General features: G+C 39.2%; 1 protein-coding gene across 8 annotated transcripts in view; it reads left to right on the top strand.

Moving 5' to 3' along the window:
• The first annotated feature begins 10,740 nt into the window (after positions 1-10,740).
• The window catches only part of slc25a26 (solute carrier family 25 member 26), a 64,462-nt gene continuing 51,654 nt past the window's right edge, over positions 10,741-23,548 (top strand). For 6 of the 8 annotated variants that reach the window (XM_023325762.1, XM_023325766.1, XM_023325765.1 and 3 more), the window contains exons 1-4: positions 10,741-10,876; positions 12,071-12,227; positions 13,435-13,553; positions 23,368-23,472. In XM_023325762.1, coding sequence (XP_023181530.1) covers positions 10,844-10,876; positions 12,071-12,227; positions 13,435-13,553; positions 23,368-23,472 — 414 coding nt within the window. In that variant the 5' untranslated portion in view covers positions 10,741-10,843. Of the gene's footprint in view, positions 10,877-12,056; positions 12,228-13,434; positions 13,554-20,807; positions 21,157-23,367; positions 23,473-23,548 lie in introns of those variants that run through there. The other 2 variants (XM_023325764.1, XM_023325769.1) reach the window with 2 other exon arrangements.

The raw sequence follows: 23,548 nt of genomic DNA, 5'->3' as shown, positions 1-23,548 counted from the left end.
CTGATGTAAAAATATTCAAGGCTTTTATTTTGAAATTATTTATATTCTCCATTTTAAAGTTCCAAAGTAATCCCATGTGTAACAGTGCTTTGGATGGAAAAGTCAGATAAAGCCAAAAACAGCAATTACATGATGTAAAAATATTCAGGGCTTTTATTTTGAAATTATTATTATGCTCCATTTTAAAGTTCCAAACTAATCCCATGTGTAACATTGCTTTGGATGAAAAAGTCATATACGGCCAAAAACAGCAATTACCTGATGTAAAAATATTCAAGGCTTTTATTTTGAAATTATTATTATGCTCCATTTTAAAGTTCCGAACTAATCCCATGTGTAACAGTGCTTTGGATGGAAAAGTCAGATAAAGCCAAAAAGAGCAATTACATGATGTAAAAATATTCAGGGCTTTTATTTTGAAATTATTATTATGCTCCATTTTAAAGTTACAAACTAATCCCATGTGTAACAGTGCTTTGGATGAAAAAGTCATATACGGCCAAAAACAGCAATTACCTGATGTAAAAATATTCAAGGCTTTTATTTTGAAATTATTATTATGCTCCATTTTAAAGTTCCGAACTAATCCCATGTGTAACATTGCTTTGGATAAAAAAGTCACATAAGGCCAAAAACAGCAATTACATGATGTAAAAATATTCAAGGCTTTTATTTTGAAATTTTCAGTATGCTTAATTTTAAAGTTCCAAACTAATCCCATGTGTAACAGTTACTGAGTTAAATCAGTTATATACAGCCCAAAGCAGCAAGTAGTTGTAAAGGCCAGTTCTCAGTCCTGATCTGTTTCAACTGAGGATAGATAGAACTACAATGATGCGTATCTGTAGTCCAAATCAGCAGCCAATAGCCTCTTGAGTTCCGTTGCTATGGCAAATAATGGTCTCAGCAGGTGTGAGCTGTGAGCTCTGAGCTGTCAAACACACAATTGTGTGTTTGAGCAAACACACTTTACTGAAAAAAAGCATTGGAAACAAATCCTTCTTGTTCGGGAACCGTAATACATATTCGAAAAGCGTTTCGAGCGTATGACAGTTCAATGTGTCTTCTGCGATAGTCCCGAGATTCATATCTGTACCTCACTCAGAGCATTTACAGTGATGAGAGAAAGAAATGTTGTGCCCAGATATGAACCGAGATCGGCTGTCACTCTAATATGAGCAAAAATGAGAAACTTTGGGTCGCTTAGAGGCAAATTGTGGACAAACCGTAACTCGTATCGACGAGCCGTCTTCACTTTCGAAGAGATCACAGACGTATCTACAAAATGAAATTTGAATGGCATTTCTAGGTGAATTTGTGACGACACAGAAAATCCTCAAAAATAGGGTAAAATAGGGTATTTCTAGGATTTTTCCCATTGACTTATAATGGGATTTTTTTCGTAGTTTTTTGCGAATTATGTCGCCACGTTAAGCCCAAATCCCACCAAAAGTAATAGCAATCATGGCGTGAATTTTCTGCACGTTTTGATACCTCATTTGTAGGTGTGCACCCAGCGGTATGAGCCGCATTAACGGTTACGGAAGAAAAATAAATAAAGAGACACTTCTCTCCGACAATAGTAATAGGTTCCTGCCATTTGCATGGCAGGCCCCAACTAGAAAATTTCGGAAGAAATTTAGCCGGGGCCTGCCAAGGCGCGCCCGTGGGGTTCGGGCCCGGCGTCGTCGCGCCACAAATCGGCGTCGACGCCAAAGAACGCCGCGACGTCACCAGTGGCACGCGGAGAACCGCAAGAACGTTAAGCGAGGCGGACGTGCACCTTTCGGTACGATTTAAAATGTTGTCAAGGCTTTTATTTTGGAAGTTTCAGTATGCTTCATTTCAAAGGGCCAAACTAATCCCATGCGTAATAGTCCTTGGGTTAAAATAGTTATATAATGCTCAAAACACAAGTAGCTGATGTAAAAGTATTCAAGGCTTTTATTTTGAAATTTTCAGTATGCTTCATTTCAAAGGGCCAAACTAATACCACGTGTAACAGTGCTTTGGATGAAAAAGTCAAATAAAGCCAAAAAGAGCAATTACGTCATGTAAAATTATTCAAGGCTTTTATTTTGAAATTTTCAGAATGCTTCATTTCAAAGGGCCAAACTAATACCACGTGTAACAGTGCTTTGGATGAAAAAGTCAAATAAAGCCAAAAAGAGCAATTACCTGATGTAAAAATATTCAAGGCTTTTATTTTGAAATTATTATTATGCTCCATTTTAAAGTTCCAAACTAATCCCATGTGTAACAGTGCTTTGGATGAAAAAGTCATATAAAGCCAAAAACAGCAATTACCTGATGTAAAAATATTCAAGGCTTTTATTTTGAAATTATTATTATGCTCCATTTTAAAGTTCCGAACTAATCCCATGTGTAACAGTGCTTTGGATGGAAAAGTCAGATAAAGCCAAAAAGAGCAATTACATGATGTAAAAATATTCAGGGCTTTTATTTTGAAATTATTATTATGCTCCATTTTAAAGTTACAAACTAATCCCATGTGTAACAGTGCTTTGGATGAAAAAGTCATATACGGCCAAAAACAGCAATTACCTGATGTAAAAATATTCAAGGCTTTTATTTTGAAATTATTATTATGCTCCATTTTAAAGTTCCGAACTAATCCCATGTGTAACATTGCTTTGGATAAAAAAGTCACATAAGGCCAAAAACAGCAATTACATGATGTAAAAATATTCAAGGCTTTTATTTTGAAATTTTCAGTATGCTTAATTTTAAAGTTCCAAACTAATCCCATGTGTAACAGTTACTGAGTTAAATCAGTTATATACAGCCCAAAGCAGCAAGTAGTTGTAAAGGCCAGTTCTCAGTCCTGATCTGTTTCAACTGAGGATAGATAGAACTACAATGATGCGTATCTGTAGTCCAAATCAGCAGCCAATAGCCTCTTGAGTTCCGTTGCTATGGCAAATAATGGTCTCAGCAGGTGTGAGCTGTGAGCTCTGAGCTGTCAAACACACAATTGTGTGTTTGAGCAAACACACTTTACTGAAAAAAAGCATTGGAAACAAATCCTTCTTGTTCGGGAACCGTAATACATATTCGAAAAGCGTTTCGAGCGTATGACAGTTCAATGTGTCTTCTGCGATAGTCCCGAGATTCATATCTGTACCTCACTCAGAGCATTTACAGTGATGAGAGAAAGAAATGTTGTGCCCAGATATGAACCGAGATCGGCTGTCACTCTAATATGAGCAAAAATGAGAAACTTTGGGTCGCTTAGAGGCAAATTGTGGACAAACCGTAACTCGTATCGACGAGCCGTCTTCACTTTCGAAGAGATCACAGACGTATCTACAAAATGAAATTTGAATGGCATTTCTAGGTGAATTTGTGACGACACAGAAAATCCTCAAAAATAGGGTAAAATAGGGTATTTCTAGGATTTTTCCCATTGACTTATAATGGGATTTTTTTCGTAGTTTTTTGCGAATTATGTCGCCACGTTAAGCCCAAATCCCACCAAAAGTAATAGCAATCATGGCGTGAATTTTCTGCACGTTTTGATACCTCATTTGTAGGTGTGCACCCAGCGGTATGAGCCGCATTAACGGTTACGGAAGAAAAATAAATAAAGAGACACTTCTCTCCGACAATAGTAATAGGTTCCTGCCATTTGCATGGCAGGCCCCAACTAGAAAATTTCGGAAGAAATTTAGCCGGGGCCTGCCAAGGCGCGCCCGTGGGGTTCGGGCCCGGCGTCGTCGCGCCACAAATCGGCGTCGACGCCAAAGAACGCCGCGACGTCACCAGTGGCACGCGGAGAACCGCAAGAACGTTAAGCGAGGCGGACGTGCACCTTTCGGTACGATTTAAAATGTTGTCAAGGCTTTTATTTTGGAAGTTTCAGTATGCTTCATTTCAAAGGGCCAAACTAATCCCATGCGTAATAGTCCTTGGGTTAAAATAGTTATATAATGCTCAAAACACAAGTAGCTGATGTAAAAGTATTCAAGGCTTTTATTTTGAAATTTTCAGTATGCTTCATTTCAAAGGGCCAAACTAATACCACGTGTAACAGTGCTTTGGATGAAAAAGTCAAATAAAGCCAAAAAGAGCAATTACGTCATGTAAAATTATTCAAGGCTTTTATTTTGAAATTTTCAGAATGCTTCATTTCAAAGGGCCAAACTAATACCACGTGTAACAGTGCTTTGGATGAAAAAGTCAAATAAAGCCAAAAAGAGCAATTACCTGATGTAAAAATATTCAAGGCTTTTATTTTGAAATTATTATTATGCTCCATTTTAAAGTTCCAAACTAATCCCATGTGTAACAGTGCTTTGGATGAAAAAGTCATATAAAGCCAAAAACAGCAATTACCTGATGTAAAAATATTCAAGGCTTTTATTTTGAAATTATTATTATGCTCCATTTTAAAGTTCCAAACTAATCCCATGTGTAACAGTGCTTTGGATGAAAAAGTCATATAAAGCCAAAAACAGCAATTACCTGATGTAAAAATATTCAAGGCTTTTATTTTGAAATTATTATTATTCTCCATTTTAAAGTTCCAAAGTAATCCCATGTGTAACAGTGCTTTGGATGAAAACGTCAAATAAAGCCAAAAACAGCAATTACCTGATGTAAAACTATTCAAGGCTTTTATTTTGAAATTATTATTCTCCATTTTAAAGTTCCAAACTAATCCCATGTGTAACATTGCTTTGGATGAAAAAGTCATATACGGCCAAAAAAAGCAATTACCTGATGTAAAAATATTCAAGGCTTTTATTTTGAAATTATTATTATTCTCCATTTTAAAGTTCCAAAGTAATCCCATGTGTAACAGTGCTTTGGATGAAAACGTCAAATAAAGCCAAAAACAGCAATTACCTGATGTAAAAATATTCAAGGCTTTTATTTTGAAATTATTATTATGCTCCATTTTAAAGTTCCAAACTAATCCCATGTGTAACAGTTACTGAGTTAAATCAGTTATATACAGCCCATAGCAGCAGTAGTTCTAAAGGCCAGTTCTCAGTCCTGATCTGTTTCAACTGAGGATAGATAGAACTACAGTGATGCGTATTCGTAGTCCTAACCAGCAGCCAATAGCCTCTTGAGTTCCGTTGCTATGGCAAATAATGGTCTCAGCAGGTGTGAGCTCTGAGCTGTGAGCTCTCAAACACACAAGTGTGTTTGAGCAAACACACTTTACTGAAAAAAAGCATTGGAAACAAATCCTTCTTGTTCGGGAACCGTAATACATATTCGAAAAGCGTTTTAAGCGTATGACAGTTCAATGTGTCTTCTGCGATAGTCCCGAGATTCATATCTGTACCTCACTCAGAGCATTTACAGTGATGAGAGAAAGAAATGTTGTGCCCATATCTGATCCGAGGTCGGCTGTCACTCTAATATGAGCAAAAATGAGAAACTTTGGGTCGCTTAGAGGCAAATTGTGGACAAACCATAACTGGTATCGACGAGCCGTCTTCACTTTCGAAGAGATCACAGACGTATCTACAAAATGAAATTTGAATGGCATTTCTAGGTGAATTTGTGACGACACAGCAAATCCTCAAAAATAGGGTATTTCTAGGATTTTTCCCATTGAGTTATAATGGGGTTTTTTTCGTAGTTTTTTGCGAATTATGTCGCCACGTTTACCCCAAATCCCACCAGAAGTAATAGCTCCAATGGCGTGAATTTTCTGCACGATTTGATACTTCATTTGTAGGTGTGCACCCAGCGGTACGAGCCGCATTAACGGTTACGGAAGAAAAATAAAGTTCTATAATAGTAATAGGTTCCTGCCATTGCTTTGCATGGCAGGCCCCAATAATAATAATAATAATAATATTAAAGAGACGCTTCTCTCCGACAATAGTAATAGGTTCCTGCCATTGCTTTGCATGGCAGGCCCCAATACTTAAAGAGACGCTTCTCTCCGACAATAGTAATAGGTTCCTGCCATTGCTTTGCATGGCAGGCCCCAATAAAGAAACACTTTCTCCGACAATAACAATAGGTTCCTGCCATTGCTTTGCATGGCAGGCCCCAACTAATCCCATGTGTAACAGTGCTTTGGATAAAAAAGTCACATAAAGCCAAAAACAGCAATTACATGATGTAAAAATATTCAAGGCTTTTATTTTGAAATTATTATTCTCCATTTTAAAGTTCCAAACTAATCCCATGTGTAACATTGCTTTGGATGAAAAAGTCATATACGGCCAAAAAAAGCAATTACCTGATGTAAAAATATTCAAGGCTTTTATTTTGAAATTATTATTATTCTCCATTTTAAAGTTCCAAAGTAATCCCATGTGTAACAGTGCTTTGGATGAAAACGTCAAATAAAGCCAAAAACAGCAATTACCTGATGTAAAACTATTCAAGGCTTTTATTTTGAAATTATTATTATGCTCCATTTTAAAGTTCCAAACTAATCCCATGTGTAACAGTTACTGAGTTAAATCAGTTATATACAGCCCATAGCAGCAGTAGTTCTAAAGGCCAGTTCTCAGTCCTGATCTGTTTCAACTGAGGATAGATAGAACTACAGTGATGCGTATTCGTAGTCCAAATCAGCAGCCAATAGCCTCTTGAGTTCCGTTGCTATGGCAAATAATGGTCTCAGCAGGTGTGAGCTCTGAGCTGTGAGCTCTCAAACACACAAGTGTGTTTGAGCAAACACACTTTACTGAAAAAAAGCATTGGAAACAAATCCTTCTTGTTCGGGAACCGTAATACATATTCGAAAAGCGTTTCGAGCGTATGACAGTTCAATGTGTCTTCTGCGATAGTCCCGAGATTCATATCTGTACCTCACTCAGAGCATTTACAGCGATGAGAGAAAGAAATGTTGTGCCCAGATATGAACCGAGATGGGCTGTCACTGTAATTTCAGCAAAAATGAGAAAGTTTGGGTCGCTTAGAGGCAAATTGTGGACAAACCGTAACTGGTATCGACGAGCCGTCTTCACTTTCGAAGAGATCACAGACGTATCTACAAAATGAAATTTGAATGGCATTTCTACGTGAATTTGTGACGACACAGCAAATCCTCAAAAATAGGGTATTTCTAGGATTTTTCCCATTGAGTTATAATGGGGTTTTTTTCGTAGTTTTTTGCGAATTATGTCGCCACGTTAAGCCCAAATCCCACCACAAGTAATAGCTCCAATGGCGTGAATTTTCTGCACGTTTTGATACCTCATTTGTAGGTGTGCACCCAGCGGTATGAGCCGCATTAACGGTTACGGAAGAAAAATAAAGAATAAAGAGACACCTTGTTGGGTGTAGAGTAATAGGTTCCTGCCATTGCTTTGCATGGCAGGCCCCAACTATTGATTATGTCGGTGGGTTTATTAGATAAATGTACAGCTGTACAGCTGCCCCACAAATAAGGCTCTTGAAAAATGTACCCATTTGTAATACGCTTCTTTAAGACACTACTCGTATAATCAAAAGTGATGTGTATCACTAAACTCCCCACGATAATTACATTTAATCATACAGTATTTTGAAATGTATTTATCTTGATTGATGAACAAAATGTGGGGATAACAGTGAAAATACCCGAACCTGATGATGTGCAAATTTGAGGGATTTGTTTTATAAAAACGTCATTTATTGGATGCTCAAAAGTCTTGTCATAATGAGAAATTTGTCATAATAAACAATAAATGATACAATAAAACTCGTAGCTCTACTCAAGAGATATAAAACATTTTATAAAGCGCTGTATAAAATGTGGTCATCACCTATCTTTATGGCATTATTACTTTAAGAGAAGACATATGTATTTTACTCCTGAATACATATAAGATTTATTGTAATGCAACTGTGAAAGCGCAGTCCTATTGCAAACATTGTAACGTATTATATTTAACATCACATTTAGATACTCTTCTAGGTGACGTCACTACATTTTGAACATTAATGATTAAAAATAACCATGGAGGCAAAGTGATCTCTTTGCAATTATGCACAAAGAAAAAAAAAATTAATGTACTATACTGACTAAGTTGAGGTAAAATAAAATATATCTCTAAGGGAATATATATGTATATGCCACTAGAGCCAATAAAACTTTCAAAAAAATATATATATACAGTATATATATATTTGAAGGTTTTATTGGCTCTAGTGGCCTTTATTTGATAGTGAATTGATATGTAGGTAATGAAAGAAGGGAGAAGACATGTGGCAAAGGTCGCAAGGCCAGGAATCGAACCTGCGACGGCCGCGTTGAGGACTAAGGCCTCCTTATGTGGGTTGTGCTTAACCCCTGTGTCACCACAGCACACCCTTGGGGCATATATCTAGTAAAAACGCCAGGTAAATGAATACATTCTGCTCATAAAAGTAAAAAGAAAAGAAGTAAAATTCACTGCATCAAGACAACAAAAACACAAGGGGCAATGCTACCACTCTCCTCAGGCCCAATACAAATCGAGACAGCAGCGATAACGGCCCGGTCCCGAACCAGCTGAGGCTCACATCCAACAGGGTTCCCTGTGAGGCCTGCTTCAACAAGATGGATGACGAGCACCGAGCTCCTAACAGGGCGCACTCGGCCCAGACATTACTGGGTCCGAGCTGAATAAAGGTGGTGCCGTTCCTTCGCCTGCTCTTCCCTAATAGGAGGCACTGGATGCGAGACAGGAGCCCATAAATAACGCCGTCGGCTCGTCACCAGACAAAGAACACTCACCTGAGCTCGCTCGCTCACAGAGAACAATTGGGGAGAGGCGCAATGAACGAGTGCGAGGCCGTAAAGTGGGGCCGAGACAAGAGAGTAGTCCGAAGGTAGGACACAGGTATACATCATACAGTGTTACTCTTTCCTTGCTTTTTCAGAGCAAGGAAAGCTTTTGCATTTACCATGGGCTACATAAACAAAAAAGTTGTATTTTCCTCAGTACTAGTGCTCCAAGCAGTGGAAAGGGGGTTTAAGTCCAGAAAAGTACCAGTTAATTAAATTCCGTAAACTGTCCTGATAAGATACAAGAAGGTAACCAGTAAGTTATGTGAAAGCTTGGGGTTTTATGAAAACATGTGATTTGTAATTTCTGTAAAAGATCTAGAAAATCACCTGTTAAGTTTCAGAAACTTAGCGGAAAATTATCTAGTAGGTTCTGGATAGTACCTGATTCTGAAATTTAATCTTCAACTTCAGGGACAGTATGTAACTTCTGAGAAAGAAATAATCTATAAAATGTCAATAGAAATCGTCTGGGATAGCTCCAGATGAATACTTGGTGTGTTCTGGACAGGACCTAGAAAGTAACCTTTACATTCTGAGAAAGTATCTAAGCTTCATATAAGTTCTTGGAATTTTCTACTAAAATAATATTGGAAAAATACCTGGAAAAGTACATATACAGTACAGTTACTTTTGCTTTTCAGGAAAACTACTTAAGTTTTAGGAAAGCAACCAAAAGCTTTATAGGAAAGCAGTAGGTTATATCCCAAAAGATATTTGATCAGTTTTAGAAAGTAACCACTGAGTTCTAGGAAATAATACCCTGGTTTTAGGAAAAGTGACCTGCACGTTCTCATGAAAGCTCTGAGTTGTGTACTATATATATCCATGTAAGTCCTAGAAAAGTATCTGCTAAGTTCCTGAAAGTATCTTGTAAGTTTTAAAAAATAACATCAAAGTTTGTGCAAAGTACCTGTTACTTCCTACCTAGTAGGTTGCAGGAAAGTAGGGATGGATTACAATGAAAGTTGCAGATTTCAAGAAGCTCTGGAAAGTTCAATGAAAGTAACTATAGTCCATTACAGTTCCACGGTACTATCTGGTAAGTACTGGAATTGAAACTGGTAAATAAATAGTTCTACAAATAAATGACCACATTGGGTTATGGCTTGGAATTTCTTTTTATGTCGTTAAATAACCTTTAGGAGAAGACGTAAGAGTTTGAGTTTAGCAGAACTCTCATCCTCTCCGTGACCCTCACACAGAAGACTTGCAAACATAACAAGGTCGACAGAAAGACTGACAGCGAGCTCAGTGTGAGGGCATCCCAACATCAGATCAATCAACTTGATCAGATCCTCAGGCTGGCCTGGCAAGTTCTCATCTGGGTTATCCAAGTTCGCTTTGCCTTGAATAGAGGTAAAATAAAGGTTTTCGCTCCAATCTGTCAAACTTTTCAGCATCAGATCAACAACAAAGCATTATTGCAGAGTTTGGACCTCAGCTATGGCAGCGCATACAAACAAAACTACTTTACCAGTCAAACAACAGTTGCACACATCCATAACCCAATCAAAGTCTTACAAAATAAAACTTGGTTACAACAATCACGAATCTAACTGCAGACATATACAAGTAATGGATTTAAAAAACACACACACACACACACACAAAGAAAACCACAAAAGGTTTGTTTTTGCCCAATAAGTCGTCCAGATATTCAAGAAAACTGTAAATTAGGACGGTAGGTTGAGTTTTATCGTTGTAATATGACAAATGTGGAAAATGTAAATAATTTAGCAAAGTCTACTCTGTATTTATTTTATCACAGCACGTTATAACTCACGTGGGTCGTCTACGGTGAATTTGAGGTCGTCATGACAAACATGCCGGGGAAAGCGTGTCTCTCTGAAGGACACGCACACCCGGTTTTCAAGCTAAGTCCTTAACAAAACCCCCAAAAAACAACAAAAAAACACAATTTCCCATCAGGCATTGGGAACAATGCAGCGTCATGACGTCAGGCGGAAGTAATCTAGCCAATATGGCTGCGTCCTTGACCGGCATGTTTTGGTTTCAGTGAAATGATAAACATGCGCTGTAGTTGTAAATTTACGGAGAGGTTGAGTGTTAATAGAGCCGAGTAAAGGGAAAATGGAGAGACGACAGTTCGTCGCGTCTCTGGTGGTAAGATGGCCGCTTTTATACCTTTTCTTTTTTCTTTTTTCACTGAGCCGTGTTTAAGGGACATAGACTGAATATTGTGAAGCAGCAGCCAAAGAACACAGTTCTTAAGTGTGACAGTCTTACAAAACAAACACTTTTACGTATTCACTCTTAGCTGTGTAAAGCACACGTTTTCATTAAGGAAAAACAGCTCGTTTAATATGAAGATGGGATGAAATATATGCAGTTACACATGGCGATAACAAGATTACCTTGTACAGTAATGATATCCAGCTTAAAACTGTAACATAACATACTGTGCAGTTATTTCAAACAAATATTGGACTCACAGTTTAAAAGATGTTGAACTGTTTGACTTGCCTCACAATATTCCTGTAGCATTTAGATCTCTGGATCAAATGGTCATTGGGGGCGGTGGATGATTTAGTCACAATGTTTTTGATGATTATTCTGTTAAAGCACTCAGTAACAACCTGTTTTTACTTTATTTTTTATTTTTTGTAGAGTCGACCAGTGTTTTTTCTTTCAGGCCCAGAGCATTAAGGATCCTTCACTTTACTTATTCAACCATTATTTTATGCCAGAACCGCCAGGTGTGTTATTTGCTGAGCACAGTGAAGCCTGCGTAGTGATGAAAGGCTTGGAACAAAAAATAAAATAGGTTTTCGATTTCATTTGCAATATCGCTTGGAAAAGAAAAAAACATGGTTGATTTCAATGTGTTTCTGATCAGCTTTTCAGTAATCCCAACCCAAATATATTGCCACAAAAACTACACCTGCATAGAAAAAAAAACCCTGACGGAACAATGTTAGTTATGGAGACCTCAGCATTAGTGATGAAGCACTGGGTCACCTTGTTGGAAAACTTCGCTAAATGAAATTACAGAAAAAACTACCCTAAGGATGAAAGTGAGACAATAATATCTGAACATGTAGCCTTTTAAAAAATAGCACTTATGCTTGGGTTGTGACACTTCTGTTTCTCACAAAAACTGAAGAAATAAATGTCGGCACATGAGTGTGTTCTGGTGCTGCTTGACGTACACATCTGATGAGTATGGTTATCAGTAAAGTGCTTACTTTACTGAAAAAGTAAAGTAGCAGTAGGATAAAAAAAAAAGTGTTCTAGTGTGTGCTTTTTAAAAAAAACAAAACAAACATACATTGCATCTCTAAAGGTGCCTGTCTTCAGGCAGGAGGCTGTGCCGGGATGTGTGTGGATCTGACCCTGTTCCCATTAGACACCATTAAGACCAGACTGCAGAGTCAGCAGGGCTTCCACAAAGCGGGGGGCTTCGGGGGGATCTACGCCGGGGTGCCGTCTGCCGCAGTCGGATCCTTCCCCAATGGTAAGACATTAAAGATTTGGAACTTGGGAATCTATTGTAAGAACCAAACCGCTTGCATGTAAACAAATCAAAGCGAGAGCTGCTGATGTGTAGGCACAAAGGGCATTAATGCTGCATTATGAATTTATGCTAATGTGAGATAATATAAATAAAAAAACACGATGCTGCTATAGCTGTAATTTTCTCACCTTTTGAACGTAGAGCACTGTCAGATATTCTACCAGTGCACAGCAGAAATTAGTGCTTTCTGTTTTAAAAAAAGACATTTCCTTAAATTGTTTGTGCACATATGCATTATTTTTTTGCATGCAGCTTTTAAACTAGTCTACAATGTGAATGAAACGGGAGCTAAAAATAAGCTTCCGTTGGCTTTTGGTAGGTAAGATCCTCTTTTTAAAGAGCTTTAAACTGAAGGTCTGTGAAAGAAACATGTCAGCAGAAAAAAGGCTCCTCAAACCGGTCATTCGGTAGAATTTGAAAACTTATTTGGTTTGTAAAAAGTTTTGAAAACCACCTTTAAACCATGTTCATGTTTGCCACTCTGCATCTTACTTTGTTTTTTGTGTGTCACCTAAAATACCCTCAAAACACCCTGAAGTTTGTGACTAGAAAATGAGAAAAGGTTTCTTGGGTTTATGAATACTCCTTTGATTAAAATTCTGGCAACTTTTAGGCAAAGTATAAATGCCTAAACTCTAATACTTCCATATAGACTTTAGTTGTAGTTATTCCTGCAAAATGCTTTCCAAGTAACAATATATTAAGAGTGCTTTAAGAGGTGGCTGTAACGTGGGAGTGGAAGCAGCGGTAATTGATGATCAATAAGCCATCCAGGCAACAGCTGAATACATTTTCTTTTTATTGAGTTGATATGATTAAGCTCAGGCTTTTCCCAGTTGTTAATCAGGCAGAGACTGACAAGCAAAATAGATATTGGAGTTTTGCCCTCTTTTTAAAATGTTTTTATTTCTTATACCTACAGGATAGATTTATTTAGCCGGTGGACCTGTGGGAAAAAAATACACTAAAATTGAAAGTCGGTCCACATAAGACGTGTATCATTTCCTGAGCGTTAAGATGTGTTGTTGTAAATGCAGAGACGCACACCTCGCCGTCTCTCCCACTGTCAGTGACGGTGAGGAATATTAATTGCTGTACGCTGGTTGACTAATGGACCCTAAGTGACTGCGGTTCTGCTTGGTTTCAGCCGCTGCGTTCTTTGTCACCTACGAGTGCACCAAGTCCCTCCTCGGCGCCAGCGGAGCTTTCGCAGCGCCGCGCGCGGCACCTGTCAGTCACATGCTGGCCGCCTCCCTGGGAGAAATAGTAAGTCTCGCCGTCCCTCCTTCTCCCTGCTTTTTGTCTCCTCCGGTGTGGATTTCTCCTAAACCGTTCTCTCTGTAGCTTGTTTTTATTTGCCATCCATCTTCAGAAGGCCAGCTGTCGCTCTTGTTATTGCTCCTCCGTCTTCCTGCCCTCGCCGCTTCTTTCCCACCACTGTATATCCCAGATGAACACCGCTGGCATGCGTGCTAATGTTACTGCCTTTTAAATTTCACAGGCTTCTTATTGACCGGGGGGAGGAGAGGGCCGGGAGTGGGGTTTTTTGGCTGTGGGCCTCCAGGGTCCAGCTGGGCGAGTTAAGGGGGCTTCCTCAGGACTGTTCCGGTGTTTTCCCCACCAGCTGCGTAAATAAGATCTCATTACCGCCGATTCACTCATCTGCTTTCCCAGAGATGTAACCCAGCCAATTTAGTCTGGGGAATTTAGGCTCCAGAACCCACGAGGAGCGGTGCAATTTCCTCAGCCCGTCCTCTCCCAGTTGCTCGAAGCGAGCCCCGGCGCTCGAGCCTTATGTGGGCCGCTGGTATTCAGATTGGCACGAAGAGGGGCTCGGGGGTGGTGGGTTGCAACCCGGGCTGTTTTGATCTTCAGTATTCATAGCTTTTGGATAGATGTAATTTAGAAAAGTTTTGCATGTTCATGCCATGGAATGATTCCCAATGGGGGGACGCTCACTCTGTCTCTGAGAACGGAGGTTTTAAAAAGCTGCGAGTTCAAACCCACTAAAAAAAAACAAAAAACTACCTGCCATGCTGCTTCTATTGGTTGAAGACATATTAGGGTCTCGCTCTTTCTGCCAGCCTGCAAGATTTTTAGAAATGCTTACCAAAGTGAAATTGTCTTTAAAAAACTCACTCTGGTGTGCATATTTGGGAGCTGGATATCCAAATGATTAAAAACAATGACATACAGGCCCACAAATGTAGACTCTGGCTTCCTGTGCAACAAACCACAACACTGGCGATGTTTTATGAGTAATTCCCCATCGGTCTCAGTTTTTCATGACTTTGTTTCCATTAACTTTTAACTGTAAGCTGAAAAAGTTGCTGACTGAGATAAAAGGCTACATCCTGGTACAGAATCCAATAGCCTAGTCCTGGCGCAGCTACCCTCAGGATCCTCTCATATTGATTTTTTATGTAATCAATGTTATTGCTTGACGGTTGGAGTCTAACAAACTGTGAAGTCGGCCATTTTTTCTTTTCAACAAATGGAGGAAAAAATTGTATGGAACTGAAGATGACAAGATGGCGTAGTAAATTGAGCTTTCTTAGACTGTTGGGAGTGTAGAGTGAGTGCTGCCCCTCTCCCACTTGTTGCTGCCTACTGGTGGTCAGCTGATAAAAAAAACTCTAATGTTTTTTATAGTTTTGACTATTTACGGATATTACCAGTTGCGTGTTTTAAAGGTACAGTTGGCAAGCCAAGAGCAGCATGTCTGTTAAGCCTGCCTGATGCGCAGGAGCAAAGCACAATCCACATATTGAGGCCTTAGACCTCGTGTCGGTGGTCACAGGTTCAATTCCCGGCCTGGCGACATTTGCCGCATGTCTCCCCACTCTCTCATTACCCTCTTTCCTTTTCATACAACCTCAAGCAGATACTTAATTAACTTATTTTCGCATTTGAATCGGTCAAAATCGAATGGAAGGAATAACTGTTGTTTTTCTGTTTTAGTTAAAAACAATACAGGCTTTAAAGTCATTGTGTGAAACTGTGGTATTTTTCTTTAGTCAGGTTTATCATAGCGTGACGTACACACCAGTCCACCTAGTCCAGAGGATAACAACATGCCACTGTCTGACTATAACCTCTAACTTTTGTCCTGATCAGCTGCAAAGTGCTGCAGGAGTGGAGCAGTTAACAGCCGGTGAAACTTGCTCGCTTCTGCCCGGGTCAAGGGTGAGACGAATGTGAAAGGTGAGCCAGAGGTTGCCATCGCCTTTAACCTCAAGGTTGGATTTATTCACATCAAAGGCACAAAGCTGCAGAGCATGGACGCTATCCCACTGAATTCTGGCAACTGACTTCGACTTGAGAGTCTAAGCTGCAGGCTTATCCATAAAAGGCTCAACCCCAGCATAGCCCTGAGTTAAATAAAAAAAAAAAGGCCTTAACACCTGCGCAGTGATGCAACATCAGCCATTTATTATTCTGCCTTCCCTCAGTCATTGGTAAAGAATTTTAATCAAAAGTTGTGTTTCTTTCCCCCATAAGTCTTGCAAAGTGGTGAAAGTGTTTGAAATGGATCGTTTGGGTCTAGTGCCTTAATGACTTGTAAACACATTTAAAATGAGTCGGATAATTAAAGAGGAAGTTGTTGATGCATTTTAGTGCTAAAATGAAATGAGTTGCAGCCTAGGTCTATTGATAAAAAATTAAGTAGGTATTGAAAACTAATGGATGGATTTTTACTACTTGTTTACTTTTACCCAGCGGGACAAAATGACAGATTACAGGAAGTAAAGATGAAAAACTTGAGTCACTCAGACAAAAAAAAGTCATTGAGGGATCCAGTGAAAGGAATTTTAACAATTAGCAGCTTTAAATCTAACTTTGAAGTGACTACTGATTTGTTTACTTTCGTTTTAAGATGGAGGTAAACGGTAATGGCAGTATTGTAATAAGTCAGAAGGCAACAATGAATGTATTCGTTCAGAAAATCTTTAGTCTTGGCCTTTTGGTTCAGCACCCACATGTACCAAAAAATCAGATACAACTTGTTCACTTTAAAGTTATCAAGGCGACTCCAAAGTAATTTAAGCATGTTTTTATAATCTTATAATAACACACAAATTTAAAAAAAATCTGAATATTTACAATTTTAAGAAGTGTTATTGTTTTCTAATCCATCTATCTCTGGGTAGTCTGTACCCACTTACCCAGTATTAATTGACAAAATCAAATCAAATCTCCAGTCAGTTTTATACTGACCACATTTTGAAATGTTAACATTTTGACCAAAAGTGTCAATACGGAGGATGCATCCTGCCAAAATTGGCAATAATTATCAATACAAACAGCTTGATAAATTAATAATGTACCAGATAGTGCATCCAAAAAATAAAATACATGAACTTTTCGAACTTATTCACACTATTCAGTGTGGCACAAAGAGTATGTACCAAGCTATAATATATGTCTACCATTGCTACTCCAATTAGTTTTTAATGTATTTAAATGTTTAGCTTGATAGTCCCTTAGTTGTCACTGAAATTTTAAAAAACCCCACCTTGATACACAAATGTTTTAGAGAGTTTATTTTTTTGCTGATGTTTACCAATGCCTTTGTAATCAACCTCTTGTGATGTCATCGTATCAAGTACACAAAAAAAAAGAATTTGAAGTCATTTTCTTCAGCTTGCTTTTTAAAGCTACGTGAGATCCTGCAGTTATAATCCACACTTCAACACCCTTCATTTCAACAACGATACTTCCTTTCTAGTATCAATGTTCATTTGTGAATAGAATAAAATCCACCTCTGGATAGCTTCTTTAAAAACAACAACAAAAAAGAGGAAACGGAAAAAAACATTTACTCTTCCTCTTAAACTAATCCTATTTCATTATTAACCTCTAATACATGACTTCTAAGCAGAGCAGAAGGAAACAGGTTAGAGAAAAGGACGGTCAGAAGTCAAGGAGAGGAAGAAAGTGGCGGTGGTCGAGACGGGCAAGCGAAAGCCCTCTCCCCCCCTCCGTCTCCTTCCAGAAGTGTCCTGGTGCTCGCGCGGCTGCAGATGTGGGACGCTCCTATAAAGAATGTGTAAGCTGATGGCGTCTGTCAGGCTCTCGCAGGCTGTTATCTAGCCATTAGATCAGATTTATCTTCATTCCCATTCGCTCGACGTCTGCCCTGAAAGCTCATTTGTCAAGGCCAGGCAGCGGGGCTTTTCTCGCATCTGCAACCCCCTCCCTTCGCCGCCGCATGTCGGCGGGAGGATGTTCAGCAAAATACAGTGTGACATGACAAGATAGGGGACAGCACGAAGGAGGAGGGTTTTTTTCCTTTTTTTTTAAGGGTGGGGGGGACAAAGTGGCAACCACTTAACTTGGCACTGAGAAATAATCCATGCATTGCCTTTGAGCAGCTCCTCGCTCTGTGATTTATTGGCTGTTGTTTCAGAGTTGGAGACTCGCTGTGTCCTCGCATTATCCCTTTTTACTTCACAACGTTTTCCCCCTCTTCTCTGGCCTTCTTCCTTCATCGTCACCCCGAGGTGCTGCAGTCAGTTTTTAGACATTTTATTTATTTTTTTTTATTTTTTGGGGGGGGCAAACTCGTGACATCAGGAGTTTGGAATTAATCTTTTAATTGAAACTTAATTGGAGTAGTTCAAGCTCGTCTCAGCTTTCAGCTTGCAGCTTGCGTGTGTGTTTTTGATCTGGAGCCAGATGGCAATCCTGATCCTGACTGACTGTGTCCTGATGCGTGCGAGTAGTTAAAGAGGGATGGAGTGAAGGAAGAGAGGATGGAGAAATGCAATGATGCATCCCGTTGATTGATTTACTGGTGATGCTGTTAGCGTGCTGCGAGACTGCTAATTTCCCTTTCCTTCCAGAGGTTTTGCACACGACTGACAGACACCTGCTCAGCTAGTAGTTAGCCAGCGCCGGTAGAAAACACCAGGCAGTTCAACACCTGCAAGATAAAGATAGATGGTGGCATGACGTTTTCTACAGAGGGCTAGAAATGCCAAAAGTAAATGGAAAATCTCAAAATCAAATGTAAAGCTACCATCAGAATTTACTTGTGCCAGTTTATTTACTACGTTAGTCCATACTTCCTGCTTTGTATTGATTGTCAGTAGTGCCTCAATGTATGTAATAATTAAACAAATGTATATTATAATAATTGGTCTGCTGTTTACCTTCGGTGCAGGTTAACCGATAGCATTTTATTTTCAGAGTTGATAGGGCTTTGGTGTAATTAGAAAAAAAATTAAGTGGAGTAGTGTTAGTCTCATTCATTTGATGGGAAAAGTTGACAGACGACATAAAATTATGGGACACTGCTTAATGAAACAGTGTTACAATTGAATGGTGAGAGAGTTATTTGCATGTTTTGTAAATAAATTGCACATATTTGCTTAATGTTTAAATTATGTACTTGTTTCAAATTATGATTTTTTTTTTTTTTTACCTGATATGTGAGTCATTATTTAACAAACTGGTGGTGGATTCATGACAGAGCTAAAAATAAATGACAGGAAAATGCTGAGATTGACATGAATCAAGACATACATGCCATGCAAGATTTTTGTGTCTCACCATCTCCATCGTTTGTAACATTTGCATGTTTAAAAATAAATAAATAAATACAGCTGCAGCCTCCTCCTCCTCACCGCCCGGAACAAATCCCAGCCAAATAAACAGTGTCTCTAATGCGTTAGGACAAATTTTTTTTTTTATTTTGTTACCTGCTCCAGAAACAAGAGAGACTCGTATTTAATGTCCAAGTCCCTTGGACAATTACATTAGTAATTACTTGTCATAGCCACTTTCTCTTTGTGCACCGGCCTTATTATGTGCCTTCCCGGAGAATTGGTTTGGGGAAACATGATGCTGAGTGTTTTACAGACGCTAACTTGACCACAAACTAGATTTAACACTTGGATTTTAGCCTACAGTGACGATGAAGCCACGCAGGTCCTAGTTTCGCCCCTTGGTGGCAGTGTTGCACCACGTTTTAACTTGCACCTTAACCACTTTAATGCTCATGAACAAATATTAATAGCTAACTGCACATAACTCTTCACAGAGGCTCCTTGAGCTCAGAAATGAAGGTTTATCTTCTCACTGTGTACCAAATCAATGGGGGAGAATCTCCACAGCTTTGCAGAAAGACTGATGCTGTAAAGGCCAATACTGCAGTTCTTTCACATGCTTTTATTTTTTATTTTTTTATTACATTTTTGTTACATTGTACCCAGAAGACCCGATGTATTTTATGGATATTTTATGTTAATGACCAACACAAAGTAGAAAAGTGTTGCACAGAACCTAATTTCTCTGCTTTAAGTCTGGGAAATGTCTCGAGAGACTTAAACATTTAGATGAGAACATCAGTGACAAATCTTAGTGCACATACTCAATAGTATCTAGGTCTGGATTGGGCCGTTTGAACACAAACTCAGATCCATTGTCTTTCATTAATAACTGTACCTCTTCCATCAGGTCCAGCACAACTTAGACTTGTCCTGTCAACAGAGTTTTATCCACGACTGCCCTGTCTTGAGCTCCATTCATCTTCATATTAACTGTCACCAACTTTCCATTAGCATAATGCTGCCAGCAACCATGTTTTCCAGAGTCAGTCTTCAGCCACACGAGGCAGTGTTTGTGAAGCTGATTAGTTCTGTTAAAACTGTTGAGAATACATTGAGCGCAGTTACTATTAGGTTACTTTCTGCTTATGGATATTAGAGTAAATAGGAATGAATAATAATGCATGTCATACTTTCCAGGTTTGTATTTATGAAGAACAAATAATATATACAAAACAAACCTATATGTATCCTTTTATTTCCTCTCCATAGTTATGAATCACTTTGTCTTGGTTTACCACATAAAACACATTGATGAGCTGCAACTTGAGCAAATATAATAGTATTCAAGGATATAAATACGTTTTCAAGGTACTGTCAGTAGAGAATTGAACCAATTTAGAAGTTATGAAGTTTTTATTCAGTCAGCCAAAATTTGTACATGTTCAGCTTTATGCGTCCTGTATGGGGTGGGCATTTATCATATCGTTTATCATTTAAAAAAATTAATCAAGATAAGATTTCTGTATTTCAATGAATGTTGCTAAAAACACTGACAGTATTATCAGAAGTTTTATTTTTACTCTTTCCTCCACTGTTTGCTCCACGAGATCATCAACAAATATCAGTAAATTCTCAAATTTGATTAAATGCAGCAACTATGTGCAGCTTCCGTCACACTTCTTTAACTTCCGGTTTCAAATGGGAACGCTTTTCAAGACCAGTACTTGTGTTTGTGCCGCTATGAATGCTGTGCATCCACACAGTTACATAAAAAAAAGAAAGCAATAATTCGTTTTTTTATCGTCTTTTTTTATTATCACAACAGTATCTCAAAAAATATTGTGATAAAGTCTAAGTCCGTATCGCCAACCTGTATTTCCTCCATCTAAGCCTCTAACATTCTTGGTGTCTCCCGAGTTTTTTTTTTTTTTGCTCTGAAGGTTTCCTTCGTGACAGACTGAAAGAAAATGGTAGGAAATATAAGTGCCTGTCTAAAACGATTCCTCCAACAGCTGCCAGGGTACTGTCCTCTCCCTCACGGCCAGAGAGCTTTATGTTTCGCTCTCAGCGCCGCTAAAACGAGAAGGCGCAACAGAGAGGAAAGAAAAAGACGCTTTTCATCTCATCACGCCCTCCTTCCCTCCTCACCAGACTCCACCGTGGCGCGGGTGGGACCAGCCAACGGGCATCTGCGCCTCTCTGGGGGTGTTGGAGGGTTGGAGGGGCGGCGCCGGCAGTCGCTCCGTGAAGATCCACTCGCTGTTAGCTGGCGTTTCCGCGCCGATGCGGGATAAATGGGGAAATCGAGTCGCCAGGTGGGCAGCTGCGCCCGCCTGTCCGCCTTTAGGAGGCATAAATATTCATGTCTATCTTCACTGGCTGTTGGCACTCCATATTTTTGTTGACATATGGTGGATGGGTTGGAACTTGAGCAGAGCGCGCGGTTACCGAGGTGCGAGCGCGTGTCCGAATCTATCAGCGTGTTTGACAGGAGCATGTTCTCTGGACACAGATACACGGCCGGCCTGACGACCTTCTGCAGACGCGCCAGCCGCCGCACCTGCGTCGTGTCGCCTGTTTGTAGCTGTTTGTTAGCCGGCCAAGTTGCACTCTTAACTGAAGCGGTCGCTCGTCTGGCTGCTACATGCGAGCGCTCCCTTCACACGCCGTACCGCGGTGTACGTGCTGTCATGCACACCAGGAGGGTAAAATAAAGCACCGTTGACACGTATTGGCTTCCTTGATGAAGCAGTAGCGCCACCGCACACTGAAATATTTAAGAATTTTAATTGAGCAAATTGATTTAGTGGAGGGAAAACTGAGCAACTCAGTTTTTGTCAGTAGGATTGCTATTAATTTTCTCCTGCAACATTTCAGAGACAGGATCGTAGAGATTTTTGGCCTTTTTTTTTTTTTAGCAGACTCTCTTTAGGTCCTCTCTAGATAGCAATGGAAGAAGGTTTATTTTCCATTTTTGGGGTTGATTTAGTGGTGTGTTTGAGATCGTCACCCTACTGAAAAACATAGCGAAGACTTATTTAAAGTTTTTTGCAGAGTCCACGACGTTTTTATTTGCTGTTTACTTGTATTTGAGGGACTAATAATGTAAGGTACTCTAGAAGAAAAAAAGGGGCTCCTACTGTCTTCCACATAATTTAATTGATTCTCTCAATCTCAACATGATGTTGTTACTTGTAGTTGCTGTTTTCGTATTAAAACAAGATAGCTGTGCTGACTGACTTTACCACCTATTTCTCTTGTAAGGATTTTTTTATGCTGCATTAAACAAGTGTTACCAACTACATGCCAGGAGGGCCTGAATGCATCGTACTTAAATAATTAGCTATCACTTTTTGCAGTTCGGGCAGTTTTTCACAATATGCATAGACCATACAGCAATATAACAGTAACTGTGCAATATGTTGTGCTGAGCTAAAATGTCACGTCTTAGCAAATGTTAAATCCAAGGAATCTCATGTGACTAAACTGTAGCAAACAGATATACTGCAGTTCACTTCATTATGCAGCTCCACGTTTAACCTTTGCTACACTCCCAGTCCATTTGCTGCTGAAGTATTTAGCGTCCTTTTCATCTGACCAAAGCACACATTTTAAACGAATCCTGCATATTTATGTTTGTGACAGTAGACACAAAGGACTTTCCAAGCAGTTGTGATGTAAACAGCTTTTATTATGTTGCTGTATTCTTAAGGGTCCTCACTGTTCTTGTCGGCTCTGCAGGAGTGAAATTGGGAGGTTTTTTAACCTCCATTGACGTCCTCCTCACCGTGCATGTTGACGAAATTCACAGTTTCAGTTTTAAACTTTTCAAATATTATTTTGTAGACGTGTACAAGTTTAGCAGAGAAGCTGTTTCGCTATTTATGAGTTGAACATCAGTAAGATGAACATCTTACCTTAGTTTGTTAGCATGTTAGCTTCTCTTTTCCATTATTGAGAGGGGATAAAATAATTACGCCTGTGTTTTATATTATATAGCTTAGAGAAACATTAATGCTCGAAGTACGAGTTAAGAGTTTCTAGACACTCAAATTAAGAAATTAAAGAAAATAAAGAAATTCTCCTGTTAAATGTGTTTTATAGTAACTGCTAGTCGTTTCAAAATTGGTGGTACCAATGATTTCTTAAAAACAATGATATCTTGGATTTATTTTTTTTCCTCCCCACAAATAAATGTACTGAAGTGAAAGTTTGGATTTTTAACTGAATTAACAAAATAGTCTGTGTAAGATCTTGGTTTACAAAGAAAAGAGGAATTTATCTTAGGTCTTCCAAAATATTTTTTACTAAAAGTTCACCAGTAATTGTGGAGGGCGCTCAGGAAATTATGAATTTGGGATTCCACAACCTGCACGGCCCCTCTACAAGTTAAATCCAGTCCTATACGATTGTGATATTGCACACACAGACATTGCATTGATGATGTCTAGACTAGAAGGTGCTATAAGTTGTGGGGTTTTTTTCTCACACTCATTGAGCAGAGATGGACTCCTTTTTGTTCCCAGGTGGCGTGTTTGATCCGGGTGCCTACAGAAGTGGTGAAGCAGAGAACCCAGGCCTCTCCCTCATCCACCACCTACAACATGCTGCTGGCTACACTCAGAGAGGAGGTGACGGCTAGCTAAATCACAATGCGTTTTTTGTGTTTTGTTTCTAGCTTGTAATATTTCTGTTGTGCTCACAAGT

This window comes from Xiphophorus maculatus, chromosome 20 (assembly GCF_002775205.1).
Source record: "Xiphophorus maculatus strain JP 163 A chromosome 20, X_maculatus-5.0-male, whole genome shotgun sequence".
Classification (NCBI taxonomy): domain Eukaryota; kingdom Metazoa; phylum Chordata; class Actinopteri; order Cyprinodontiformes; family Poeciliidae; genus Xiphophorus; species Xiphophorus maculatus.
This window is presented reverse-complemented; position numbering and strand designations above follow the sequence as displayed.